At 31.1% G+C, this 13,767-nt stretch overlaps 1 protein-coding gene across 2 annotated transcripts in view; it reads left to right on the top strand.

Annotated features, from left to right (window-relative positions):
• LOC112087576 overlaps positions 1-8,934 on the top strand; it is a 17,472-nt gene extending 8,538 nt beyond the window's left edge. Inside the window, exons 4-8 of one of the 2 annotated variants that reach the window (XM_024157522.1) lie at positions 1,866-2,130; positions 2,259-2,361; positions 2,462-2,589; positions 2,662-2,758; positions 2,848-2,940. In XM_024157522.1, coding sequence (XP_024013290.1) covers positions 1,890-2,130; positions 2,259-2,361; positions 2,462-2,589; positions 2,662-2,758; positions 2,848-2,884 — 606 coding nt within the window. In that variant the 5' untranslated portion in view covers positions 1,866-1,889 and the 3' untranslated portion in view covers positions 2,885-2,940. Of the gene's footprint in view, positions 1-1,865; positions 2,131-2,258; positions 2,362-2,461; positions 2,590-2,661; positions 2,759-2,847; positions 2,941-8,853 lie in introns of those variants that run through there. The other variant, XR_002900156.1, reaches the window with a different exon arrangement.
• Positions 8,935-13,767: the final 4,833 nt, after the last annotated feature.

The following is a 13,767-nucleotide window of genomic DNA, read 5'->3' on the forward strand; positions in this document are numbered from 1 at the left end:
ATTGGGCATCTATTGACATTTCATATGATGAACATTGTCACGTAGTTGTAAATATCGAGAATGCTATAAAACCAAATTATCATGTCATCGAAATAAACTTAATAGTTTTTAGAAAATAAAACCAAGTACATACTGTCTTTAAAGTGGTCATTGCAAACAGGAAAAAAAAACATGAAATTGATTTGAAACTGATATGGTTCTTGATTAAACTCCAGACCTCCTCTTTTACGTTCCTTCTCCTCTCCCTTTAAGCACAGACACAAACATTCCAATTTAGATTTTTGTAAAATTATATAGCTTTAAACTAACTCAATATTATATTTAAACATGAATTGTTTCTAAAACATAGAGTTCTATGGGCAATCAATAACAAAATATAATGACTCAATAACATAGATTTTAGACAACTTTTCATTATTAATCTAAATATATTTCTGATTACGTACTCATTCGGCGGTATCCATGTGTCGAATTTCTGTCTCCACAAAACCGCAACGCATGCACTTCAACCCTATCTCCAGATCTAGAATCAGGTCGTGTTTTCGTTTTGTGCAACTTGATTGGAGTGTCTCATTAGATGTGTTGCCTTTGTCATCCTCCATAAGTAGAATATACAGATTTTACAATTCATTGTGTAAGACATGATTAAAATAAACTTTAGTGAATAGGATGTATTACCTGAGGAGTGTTCTGTTTGGCTTTCTGATTTGATGCGGTGAGTAAATGTAATTGTTCCCATAATTCTTCTTGCTCTATCTCGGAATCTGTTGGTGAAGGTGGTGACTTAGGTTCCACGACACCGAATCTCATTACCAATGGTGGGGGATTGATGATCAACAAGCCATTTTCATCGAATTTTTTTTCGTTTGTGTTCGCCATGTTCTTATGAATGCTCTCAGAAACGATAAGACTACTTATAAAATATTTTAAAGTTTTTTGAAAAGAAACCCTCAAGTCAGTATTTATAAGGTGTGCAATAATAATCAATTTTCTCATTTTTCAATTTCTTTATGGGGAAGATTATACGACTTTATGTTTGCACCTAACCGTTTGACTTTCCAGGTTTCCTGTTTCATATAATTTTAAGGAAAATTGCCCAAGTAGATACATAAAGTTATAACATATAAGTCTACATAAATGTCATTTTTGTTATGATGTTGTATGAATATATCATTTCCTAAAATATTGAAACATAAAATTGTCCAAATAACATAAGCTATAGAGAGAGATCATATTATTTTATGGAAAGTGTTGCAATTTAGCAAAGTTTTATATTTAGTAAAATAGTATATTTACTTATTGAGGTTGCGTGTATCTTTGGTGAAACTTAAAACATGGAATATATTCTCTCTGGCATATGAAACGAACAAATCGGTCAATATCGATATGAAAATGTCTTGACATAAATTAGTGGATTGTTGTTGGTTTTGACAATAAGGGGCTTTAAATGGTAACTGTTCAAATTTTTTTTTAAAAAATAATTCAAACGAAAATAAATTTATAAGAAAGAATAACTGCCTATTCGACTGCATAGTCTGTCCTATTCATATCTAACACACTTTCTCATACTCCGTCACTTTTAGTTTTCCTCTTTATAAAACTTATTCAGATTTTTCGATCGAAAAAAAGAAAAAAAAAAGTTTATAAAATGTCTGATGTTGTCGATGTTGCATGTTTGGATACTTACAAAACATGGTGTCTAATATTTGTCAAGGTGGTTAGGCTCTGGAAGCATTCAACATTCTTCGGAAATACTATCGAGGTGGTTTTGTCTGATATCAAAGTATGTGTCTTTTTTTGAAGTTATTCTTTTATGTTTTCTGTTTATTATTCAATGATTATTTTTGGCTGTGTTATTTTTCTAGGGTACTCGGATCGCTGCAACCATTATGCCAAACGAGTTTCCCACTCGCTGGAAAGAAATCAAACAGGGACAGTGGATTCGGATTTTCAACTTTCATGTTAAAGAAGCTATTGGATCAATGCTTACAACGATCAATAAACATCGTTTGCAGTTAACTTCTGTCACTATTATCACCCCTATTCGAACGAGGTCGTACAATTTGTATCTCCATTGCTTCCGATTTTATGATATTGTGGATCGAACCATTCCTTTCGACAATCTGATTGGTAAGAATTTCATCTTTAACTTTTTATAAGAATTAATCAAGTTTATCGGTGTGCATGATAATTTCTAAACATATATGTTAAGTTTTATAATAGATTTAAATTCAATTTATTATTTCGTTTATTATCAGAAGTTATGGGAACTATTGTGAATATGGGTCCACTCTGCAATGCAAGTAATGATGCTTATGAAGAGAATCTCGCTTATCTCCGATTTGAGATAGTAGATGCACGGTATTATGAATCATGTCCATTGATTTATATGTAAAAGACTGTTAACATATAAAGTCTTAACCAAATATTTTAATTTTCGTATTATTTTTTCTTGTGGCAGAAGAGAAGGTCGGTTAGCATGTTACGCCCGTGGTTCTCTAGCAATAAGTCTCCATGATGTATATCTGAGAAACACATGTGAATCGGTTGTCTGGGTGTTAAAGTTCTGGAAGATGACAAATGGCCAAGGTATATACATATTTTCTCATATATGTCTTAAAATCTGAATATTAAATAAAACTTTTGTCTATTGTTGTTTAGGAGTCGATAAGAAGTCTATGGTTCTCCAATCTAATGATCTATGCTCAGATTTTTTGTACAATCCTATCGATGCAAAAGTTGATGCATTTAGAGCGACGTGAGTATTTAAAATTTTGGGGTCTATATATATTATTGTTTCAATGTTTCTTAAAACGTTTTGGTAATGACTTTTTATTATTTTCGTAGGCGGAACCAACTACGGACGAGAGCATCGACTGTTTGATGTTATTTGTAGACTTCCTCTATTCTGCCTCTCTATTTACACTGTTTCTTCTTTGTGTTCTCGAACTCATTACTTAGTAATTTTATGCCTGCTTTTAAAACTAAGATCAGTGCTTTTGTTTAATACTTTCTTATTGTTTATATATTAATTTTGTGATGTATTATCAAACTATATTTTATGAATTATATGTGTTTTATATAGCTCATATTGTAAGGTTCGATGTCAGGCTATGTCATTTTTATAAGATTTCTGTGGCTTCTGTTATGGAAAATATTTACATTATTTTTGGTATAGTCAGAGTAATTGCCTAAAGTAAACGTACTATAAATCAATATACTTGCCTAAGGTAAACATATTAGGAAATATATATATACTTCGACTATTTGTCACAGGAAAACGTACTGATTGTCGTCATAAATTTTCAATAGACTTCTAACTATAATTGTCTTTTCCAAGACCTTATAAAAAACTTTAATGATCGTGATAGTAAAGATATTCTACGATATGGACCCAATCGTGTTTAGTCTTGATGATTTTTCAGGAAAATCGAAATCAGTAATATTTTTGTAGAGATTTAGATTCATTTAATGTTTAGATGTTTATTTGCATAATAATATCTGGTATACCTATATCAATAATATTAAGTCATGATTGATTAATGGGTCCAGTATATCTACATTTTTAGCTACCTTAATAACCAAATTATATTCGGATATCGAAATAATAATAAAAAATAATAATACAATCATGAATTCCTTAATTTAACAATGATTTATCGGTATGAAAACATTAATATACACATATGTTTTGTCTTCGAATTAAAACAAATTTTTAAATCATATAGAAAGAAGATATACATATATAGATTGTGTTTTGTTATATTTTAAAAAAATTATAAAGTTATAAATAATTTGTTTTTTAGTGGTTGTGATCATATTGTATTTATATTTAATATATATGTGTATATATAGATGATCTGATAAAGACTCGATGCAACAGAACATAACTACTTTCTGATATTTTATTCTCTCTAAACATCTGACAAACATGGGTAGTTATGATTTGGTTCATGAGATGAATGGATGGAGAGATGACTGGAAGATTGTGGTTAAAGTTTTGAAAAAGTGGAGCGTGAACGATCCACAGGGATTACCAGGTCTTGGCTTCATTATGACCGATGAGAACTAGTTTTATTATAAACTAAACTCTTTAGTATTAAATCTCTGATTCTGTATATTTCTTTATTGTTTCTATAATTTCTATATTTTTTCTTATATTTTAGGGATGCCGAATTCAGGCAATTGTTCACAATCAGATGTTCGAGTATTTCGAACGAGTTTGCCATGAAGGTCACTGGATTATGTTATCTCGGTTTAGTCTCAACCGATTGCTCAGTAATGATTGCGATAAGATAACTAGACACGATTTTATGATTACTCTGACTGACGACACAAAGGTTTCACGTATAATACCAATATCTAATAAGGCATTCCTCAGTTTCGTACAATTTTCACAGATTATCAATAATCCTTTCGCTCATGAGTATCATATTGGTTAGTATAATCATATATTGTTTTTTTGTTTTTTTTTTTGAAAAATTCGCTGTAGTTTTACTGATATGTGTGTTTATTCAGATTTAATTGGTGTACTTGACATTGTAAGAGATATCATACCAGTTGTGCAGACAGATAGAAAAATTGTCCTAACACTTCGTTTTCGTCTTAAAGACAATGAGTAAACGCATTCTTTTTATTTTCTATTGCTTATTGTTATGATAATTTAGTTTTACAATAACTCTATTATGTAATTTGAGGGATAATACATTGGAATGTATCGCACATGGCTCATTAGCATCTGACATAAAGGAACAATGCATAGGATATGATGGTCCATTTGACGTCTATGTTTTAACCGATTGGTGTGTTACGAGAACTCGATGTATACCTTTTAATCTGATATAACTCTAAACAATTTGTTTTTTAGATATGTACTAGCTATAATTTAGATTTTTATTATTATCTTTGTTATCGTTTTTTTTTTGGTTTTTGGTTATTGATTTTATCATGTTCTACTAAACACTATGTTTTATAAATAATGTGATTTTGTAGCATCTATGAAAGAAAAAATAAGAATCTAGAAACAGTTGTTTTTGTTTGTTCACTGAAGAAATAATTACTTGGTTGAATTTACGCGTTCTTGAACACGATAACAAGTCACCATCTTTAAAATATATATGTAGATGTTTATGATTTAGCTAATGTAAATTTTCTTTACAATAAATTTGTCATTTAAAATATATAGATGGTGTTATAGTAAACAATTTTAAGAATTGGTAACAATGAGAATTGGAATATTAACATAATTTTAAATAGAAAAACCTCAATATATATATATATATCTAAATATTTTACTCGAAGATAATACTGTTTCCTTATCTATATTTATCCTGAAATGTTTATATTCTTACTTTTCGGTTATAAATTAATATAAAATCATTTTTTTCTTATAAATATACTCTAAATTGCATAACCCTAAACGATAGTCATCATGCAATGGCGGATTATGATTTTATTCGTCAATTGGACTCTCAAAGATCTGACTGGAGAATTATAGTGAAGATACTCAAAAATTGGGTGGTGGATTACTCGGACGATAATCGAAGTCTAAATTTCATTATGGTCGATGAAAGGGTAAATTTCATTAACCTATAATGGTATTTGTGATATTTATTATTGGTTATGCTTATTGTTTTAACATACACTAATTTGTTCTTTTGTTGTTCTAATGTTATCATATAAACTTCTAGGGTTGTAGAATACAGGCTCGGGTAAACAATCAGATGATGGAGCATTTCAATCAAATATGCGAAGAAGATCAATGGTTTATGTTGACTGGATTTCCTTTGAATCCTTACAGCTGGACTAATATCCAAAGTATTACAAAACACGATTACGTATTACACTGACAAAGGGAACAACGATTTCACCAGCTTTACCATTAACAAATAATTCGTTCTATAATTTTGTATCATTCCTCTCGAGTTATGAATTCCCAGATGCTCATTATTATCTAAATGGTAAGAATATTTTGGTATTTTCATGCAAAATTAATAGTTCGCACTAATGTCTTTATTTTGACTAATTACAATCGCAGATTTGATTGGAGTCGTCGAAGATGCTAGATATTTTACTATTACATACCCGGATGGAACGACTTCATCATCAATTCGATTTAAGATAATAGATGATGAGTAAGTATATCTCAAACTATATGTTTTTGAAGTTTAACTAACTAATTATTAACTACATTCTTTGTCAAAATATAGGGAGTTTATGCTAGAGTGTGTTGCACACGGTGAGTTGGCAACTGAAATAAGAGATAAGTGTAGAGAATACGAAGGTCCCTTTGCTATATGTGTGTTAACCGATTGGTGTGTAGCAATTGACGGGGGTATGTTCTCTGATGATACATCAATATGTTATTTATAAAATCGTTGTATATAACATAACAATATTCCAATATATATGTTTTAGAGAATGTGTCTATCAAGGATCATGATGATGATGGTGTGTCCCGTTTAATCACTGATTCACCTATTGATGAAGTTTTAACCTTGCGCAATAGGTAAGTATGTTTCTCTGTGTTGTTTAAATTGACTTATGAAAAAAAAAAAAATTTTCATAAATTTAGATCTACATGATTTTGTTATTGAAATTTCAGGATTAGAGAGAGATTATATGTGCTTGATACAGATGATGTCTAATGGCTTGGGCCGATTAAAAGGATTCAAAATCGATAATCCATATATATTATTAGTTTTGTTAGACATTTTTTTTTGTATTTACAAGGCTGTTTTGCGATTATTAATAAATAATAATTTATTCTAATAAATTGGATTACAAACGATATTAATTATTTTTAATAATGTTCTGTCAAAAAATAGCGCGTGTTGGATTATTAAAAAGCATGTCAATAACATATATAATTGATTTGATTCTAAATCTGTTTGATGTAAACGGTTTATTATGTTACAATTAAATTATATATCATCTGAGCCCAATATTTTTATACATCTTATGGGCCAAAAAATTTCGTGTTGTAACAAAAATTCGACTCTTCCTTTAACAGATAAATTGTGTTAACCAATAATCTATCTAGAGTATTCATCATAAGTTGCAACTTTTCAAAAATGGAGTAGAGTTCTATTAATTTCTTTTTATAAGTATTTATATAGCTTAAAGCTTGTGTGTTGGATCTTATTACATGATTTATTTTAGTATTTGTATGATTTATTTCTTTGTATAAGTATTTATATAACTTAAAACTTGTGTGTTGGATCTTATTATACAATATTTTAGTCTTAATTATTGAAAATAAAAATGTGATGTTTATGTTACAAGAATTTCAATAATCAAATTATAATAAGATTTATACGATGATTGTCCATAGACCGCCCGCTTAGGGTCTAGGTGTTTATATACCGTGACAGTTACTTTTAATCGTTTTATATTTGATATTTATAAAAAAAATCTGTTTTTTATGTGTAATTTGAATTTTAAATATATATTTAAGATTTATAATATGTAAACTTTATTATTTATAAGCAAACCATGTAATTTTATATATTGCACTCTATAAACTATAATAAATTTATTTATTTTGTAAACGCCGTAAATGCTTAAAACACTTAAAAATCGTCTAGACTCCGATTAAGCGTTCTAGGCGCTAGGCGTTGTATAACTGCCCGCCTAGCACCTAGCGCTTTCTTAAACACTGGTCAGTTATCAAAGAAACGGATATAGTGCGGGTGCAATATAGTTGTTCGAAATGAATGTTGTAAGGGTAAATCACTGAAAATGATTTGGTGCCTTCGACCATTGCCGGTAACATCAGTAAGAACCTTTATCCATCTCTCGTGTCCATCTCCCGAAGGGGTTTTAACAGTAGTGACTATTGGCTCTCGGAGAAAAGCCAATCCGGTGTAGCATGTTGTACATTGTTACGGCAACGGGTTCGATCGATAATATATTTTTTTTTTTGGTCAAAAAGTTCGATCTATAATATATAATTCAGTTTCTATGGAGAAAATAATCGGATTAACTAAAGCCGTGAAGCGTTGACTTTCTCCCGAAATGATAACAAAAATGGACAAAAGACTATCTAGAAATGAATAATATGTCACATCAAAAATCCTTTATGGGCGTTTCTGTTGCAAAATATGTATTACAACAATTTCAGGATATTGTTCACATTTAGGTGGAACTCTAATTAATTAGGGTTTTACGGTCCAAGTGGAAATGAATAAGAAAAATAGAAAAGAGTGTATACCTATTATAGTCCAACGTGAAGCTAATCTTGTTTGACACAGCCTTCAAAGCCACTTGCCATGTCTCCATCTGTTCACTTGTGGATTCTTCAATGCATCTCCTGAACCTTTTGCCGAACACTCCCTTTTGTTTCCTAACGTCCTCCGGTCTCACCTTATACAAGATTGGGATGACAACCATTTCCTCCTTTTCCGCTTTTTCCATGATTGTCGTTAGCTCTTCCAAGCACCATTTTGATTCCGCATACCTATTGTGAATAGTAATATCTTCATACACTAATTGGCATTTATATGTGTAGAGGATCTAGGAGCTAGGTCAATGATAGGGGTCAAGTTGACTATCTACCCAAATAAATATGATTCACTTAATCACTCTTAGTCATTCCAAACGGATTATATATCCAGCTATTACAAGCTTCACTGAATATTAGTTGGCTTTTGACAAATGATCTACCCGATTATCCAATAAAAAGAGAGAACATTTACTTACAGTAATATTGAGCACAATTGGAACAATACCTTGTTGATAAGATGGCAAGCGCGACTGTGGCCTCTTGGATCCTTTTAAAGAGGTGTTCAAGGTCTCTGCCTTTTTGTTCATGTGTGTCTATGAAAAACTTGATATTGTGTCTTTTAAACGCAGCTTCAAGGTGACTGGCGAAGCCATAGCGGATATCCTTCCCCCGGAAGTTGATGAACAATCGATAGATGGGGCGAGATAGAGTGGCCATTAACGAATTTACAGGGTTGGTTAAAAAATCGGGTAGATAATAGAAGAAGACATGCGATTGAAGGAGGAGGTGGTACTAAAAAGTATGCTTCTCACTGATCCTTTTACATACATTTTTGGTATATATACACCATGACTCATGACCACAAGAATTATTCCACAAATTAAAAAATAAAAGAAGAAACGGTAGTCTTGCTTTGACATATTTACTTTCTGGAGCATATTATGATTTACAAAGGGGGTACGAGAGTGGCATTTTCACATTCTTGACCATATAATAAGATGTGACTGCTTCTTAAAAAAAGTATGAATGTGGAACATAATTTATATTAGATAATTTTCCACGCAGTGTGTGGATTGTGTATTTAGTTAGAGCATGTACATTAGAGATCAAAAAAAGAGTTGTTAATATTATTTTGTTATTATTTTTTTTAATTTATCACGATAAATTGGCTGGACTGGAGAGGGAAGTGATTTTGTTTTTTAGCAGCAAGCCAATACCAGTCCGCTAACTCAACTGAAAAGAGAAGTGATTCCGTTTTTTTTAGCAGCAAGCTAATACTAGTTCGCCACCTAGATTATAAAACTCCCCAATAATCGATCCATAAATTCTTTCTGCAAGGATTGATCCATAAAAATTAGGCATTTTCTCTTTTTTTTTAAAACCCAACTAATTGCTAACAAACTCCTTATCAAACCCTTTAAAAATCTCAACGAACATGGTTTTAGTTTGTTGTATGTGTTGCTTCATTATAATTTATGGTTGTAATAATTGATAAAATTATACTATTTGATTGCCTGTTTTATACTTCTTCTGTTCTAATTGTTAGATTTCTTGTAATTGACAACTTTTTACAACTATAAACTAATAATAATCCAATAAGGTTACTAAAACATACTAATATTTAAAAAGTAATAATTTATCAAAAAAATATTTTAAAAGTAGTATTGTTCCATTTTCTATGTTTATGAAATTATCATATGAGTTTTTTTTTAACAAGTACGCTTAACACATAGAAAATGAAAAAAATAATAATCCAATAAGGCTCATAAAAGTCAAACGTACGCTTAACACATACAGTAAAACCTCTATAAATTAATAATGTCGGGACCATGATATTTTATTAATTTATTGTGATATTAATTTATCTATAAATTAATAATTATTAATTTATAGAAAAAATTTGCTTTCCGCTTATAATTTTCTAAAATTTCTTTGGAATAATGTTATATTTTAAAATTTTAACAAATTTAGTAATATAAATTATGTTTAACAATCATAACTATCGCAATAAAATAGTTTTAATACCATATTGAATTATCCATGTAAAAATATATATGTTCATAAGTTTAAAATTTATAAAAAGACTATGCTACTATCTGTATTATTAATGATAAAATTGAAGATAACACTATAATACATTTAAAAACATTTACAGATATGAAAATCAATTATCACATTAAAAGTTATCATAAATTTTTTAATGTATATCGTAAAACATCAATAAAAGCTACTGATATAATAATTAAAAAAATCAGATCCAATGAAATTTCAACCTTAAGTAAAAGCAAACACATTAGTCATATTTTAGAATACTATATTTACACATATTTGTATAAATGTTTATAATTATTAATTTATGTTTTTGTTGGGACCATATATTTACATAAGGATTTTAAAAAAATTATTATCTTATTATCTTATCGAATTTGATGAATTTTTACATTGGCCTGAATTGGGACCAGTAAAATTTATTAATTTATAGTAATTATTAATTTATCGAGTATTAATTTATAGAGGTTTTACTGTATATAGAAAATGAATAGAATGCAGTATTGTAATACAAAGAAATTTGCAACATCATTTGATAGTTTCATAAAAGTCAAACGTTTGCTTAACACATAGAAAATGAATAAAATACAGTATTGTAATAAATTTGCAACATCATTTAAATTTAATAATTCTCATATAAAAATCAAACGTCTGCTCAACACATAGAAAATGAAAAATAATATATACTACTGGAATACAAAAACATTCGCCACATCATTTAAATGTTGCTACTACAAAAAGGATTGAAGTAAACGATACAACACGAGAAGCTTCATTGAATCTGAACATGAAAACGAAAAATATTAAAATATACTAGACGAAAAGACCAAACATAAGAAGAAAATATTAAAGTAAGTAATAAATGTGACTGCTTTTTTAATCTAATGTTAAATTATACTAAAAGAAAAAAAATAACGTTTTTTTACAACTTTAATGAAACAGTTTTTGATATTTTAAAACATATTACTACTATCCTTAAGCTTGTCTTGTGGAGAACCATGTTCTCAATACATCTTCATACCGCATGTCTCCATTGCTCCGAATTGAACATAGTTTGTTTCTTATGTTCTTATCAATCATCTTCACCAATCTGTATGTTGTCGATGGTTGCTCTCCATGTTGCCGGTCATTTCTTTCCTTCCAAATTGTATGAATTGAGATTTGAATTAGGCATATCTTATAAGGTATGCTGGAGTGCTGGCAACAGAAGGCTGTATTACCAGGTCTCTCCACTCATAAACAAAATGATTCTTCAAAAACCCTCTTACCAAACTTTTCCAAACATTCCTTGTATTAAGACACTCAAAGAAGAGATGGGTCCCTTGACTCCATCGGTTCAGCACAGAAGACACAGCTAGTAATCGCATTCACACTCCAATTCTTGATCTGATCACCAGTCGCTAACCGGATGTGAAATGCTAGCCAAACCATAGATGTATGCTTCGGAGTATCTTGTGAGAATCATACTCCTCTACTCCAATTCAGTTTTGGCCGAGCCATCCGAATTTGCTTCCATGTGTATCTAGTAACAAACTTCTGTTTGTATTGACCTTATACTTCCATTTCACCTCGTGATCTTCATGCAGGTGCCTCCTTTGTCTTTAGTTCTACTAGCTGTTATTCAATGTCATTTAGGGCAGCTTGACGGTGCCTTTCTTCTTCTCGGCATGTATAACACTTCCCCTACTGTGGCCTGTTGAGGTATACCCAAGTCCATGAAACTTCTCCCACCCAATCTGTCAAATAAACATCCCAAGTTGCAACAAACATCATACCAAAATGATGTATTGTTACCACTTCTCACCTCCACCACGTGAAATTTTCTTGCCAGCTCTCTTATCTTTTTTCACATCCAGGATCCCAAAATGTGACTGCTTTTTTTGTGGCTAAAAGAATGATTGTGGCTGCTTGTTATCTAACCAACAAACCATAACTACTTTTTAATATCCCTGAACTGCAATATGAGAAGGTATATTCACAATATATATATATATATATATATATATATATATTAAACTATTTTCTATTCATTTTTCCCAAATAGGGCATCGTTTTGAGTGTTATAACAGCATAGAGATGAGAATTTTGATTCTTAAAATACATAGATACTGAAACACTTTCCAAACAACCGAAACATGAATATTGAGAATGATTAAAGACCTCCGAACTGAATGTACCGAAACAAACGGGAGAGATATGATTATGAGGACTGAAGAGGGTGGAGCAGCAATAGTGGAGCGAGAGTTGATAATTTCTGCCAGTCTAGACTAGCCAGTTTGGCACGTAACAGCCACTGGATGTCTTTAGCCAAAGAGTGAGCACGCAGGCCCAATCACAGCATTCTGCAATCATGAATTTCTCTCCTTCTAAAGGTAATAGGGAACAGAGTCTGAGTGACTAATTAATATTTTCTTCCAGATACGGCCTTGCCAGAACCCGCAAATTCATCAATCTTTTCTAAATCCAGTAGCCAGATCTACTAAAATCTGTGCCTTGCTTTGATAACATGTTTATTCCGCCAAGAAACACAAAGAGATCCTCCACTAGCAAACAAAAGCTAAAGTAGCTTTAGGCCATGCACCTGATTAAGCGGCTCCAACCTCCTCAAACCTAACCTGTTATTAAGAGGAGTAAAGAGCTTGAGGCGATTTGCAAGGATTCGAGAGATTACCTTGTAAACTGTATTGCATCATGCAATAGGTCTAAATTTGGAGTCTTTCAGCTCCAAGAACTTTCGGCACTAGAGAAAGAATTGTGGAATTGACCTGCCTATGAAGATGAGATGATACAAAGAAATCTTTAATTCCTTTACCGGCGATTCGTTTTCAAACGTAGGAAAAGTACTGTCCAGCCCACTGCTTTTCTTTTTACCTTTATTCCTAAGAGCAAAAGAAGAATATGAGGTCACCTCCAACAAAATCCCAGCAACTTATGAAAAACTTCACTGTAAAACAATTAGGACAGGAGGTTTGTTTCTAGGCAAGGAGAACAGAGTATCGCTGATTTCAGGGTTTGAAAGAATTACAGCTAGCCCAGAATATAGGACCCATCAGTGACCATCACAGCGAAAGGAGTGTCAGCTTTTAATTTGAGCAATTGAGTAGGCCGAGAAGCTTTTAACTTGGATTCAAACAAACAAGAAGCTCTTTATAATAATGAATGACTATACTCTGAATCCCAAAGATGGTAGATTAAAATTCGAGTAAAAGAAGGGAGTGTTCTTATCGCCATGAGTCAAACATCTTATCCTTGACTTTTGCTGAAAATTTTTTTTCCTCTGCTGCCTAGAGAAGAAATACAAGAGTCCCTGGCTGATTTATCTTCCTCAAATAAGGCTCATCGATGTAAGCAATATGCCTTTGAAAGAATTCCATATGATCAAGAGATTATTTTGTTCTGGCCTTAATATTATTGTAAGAACTCCGATTAAGAGGCAACAAAGTTTAGCCGCTCTAAGCCTTTGGTAGCAAGAGAATAAAGGTCATGTAGGTTTG

This window comes from Eutrema salsugineum, unplaced genomic scaffold, assembly GCF_000478725.1.
Source record: "Eutrema salsugineum unplaced genomic scaffold, Eutsalg1_0 scaffold_8, whole genome shotgun sequence".
Lineage (NCBI taxonomy): Eukaryota > Viridiplantae > Streptophyta > Magnoliopsida > Brassicales > Brassicaceae > Eutrema > Eutrema salsugineum.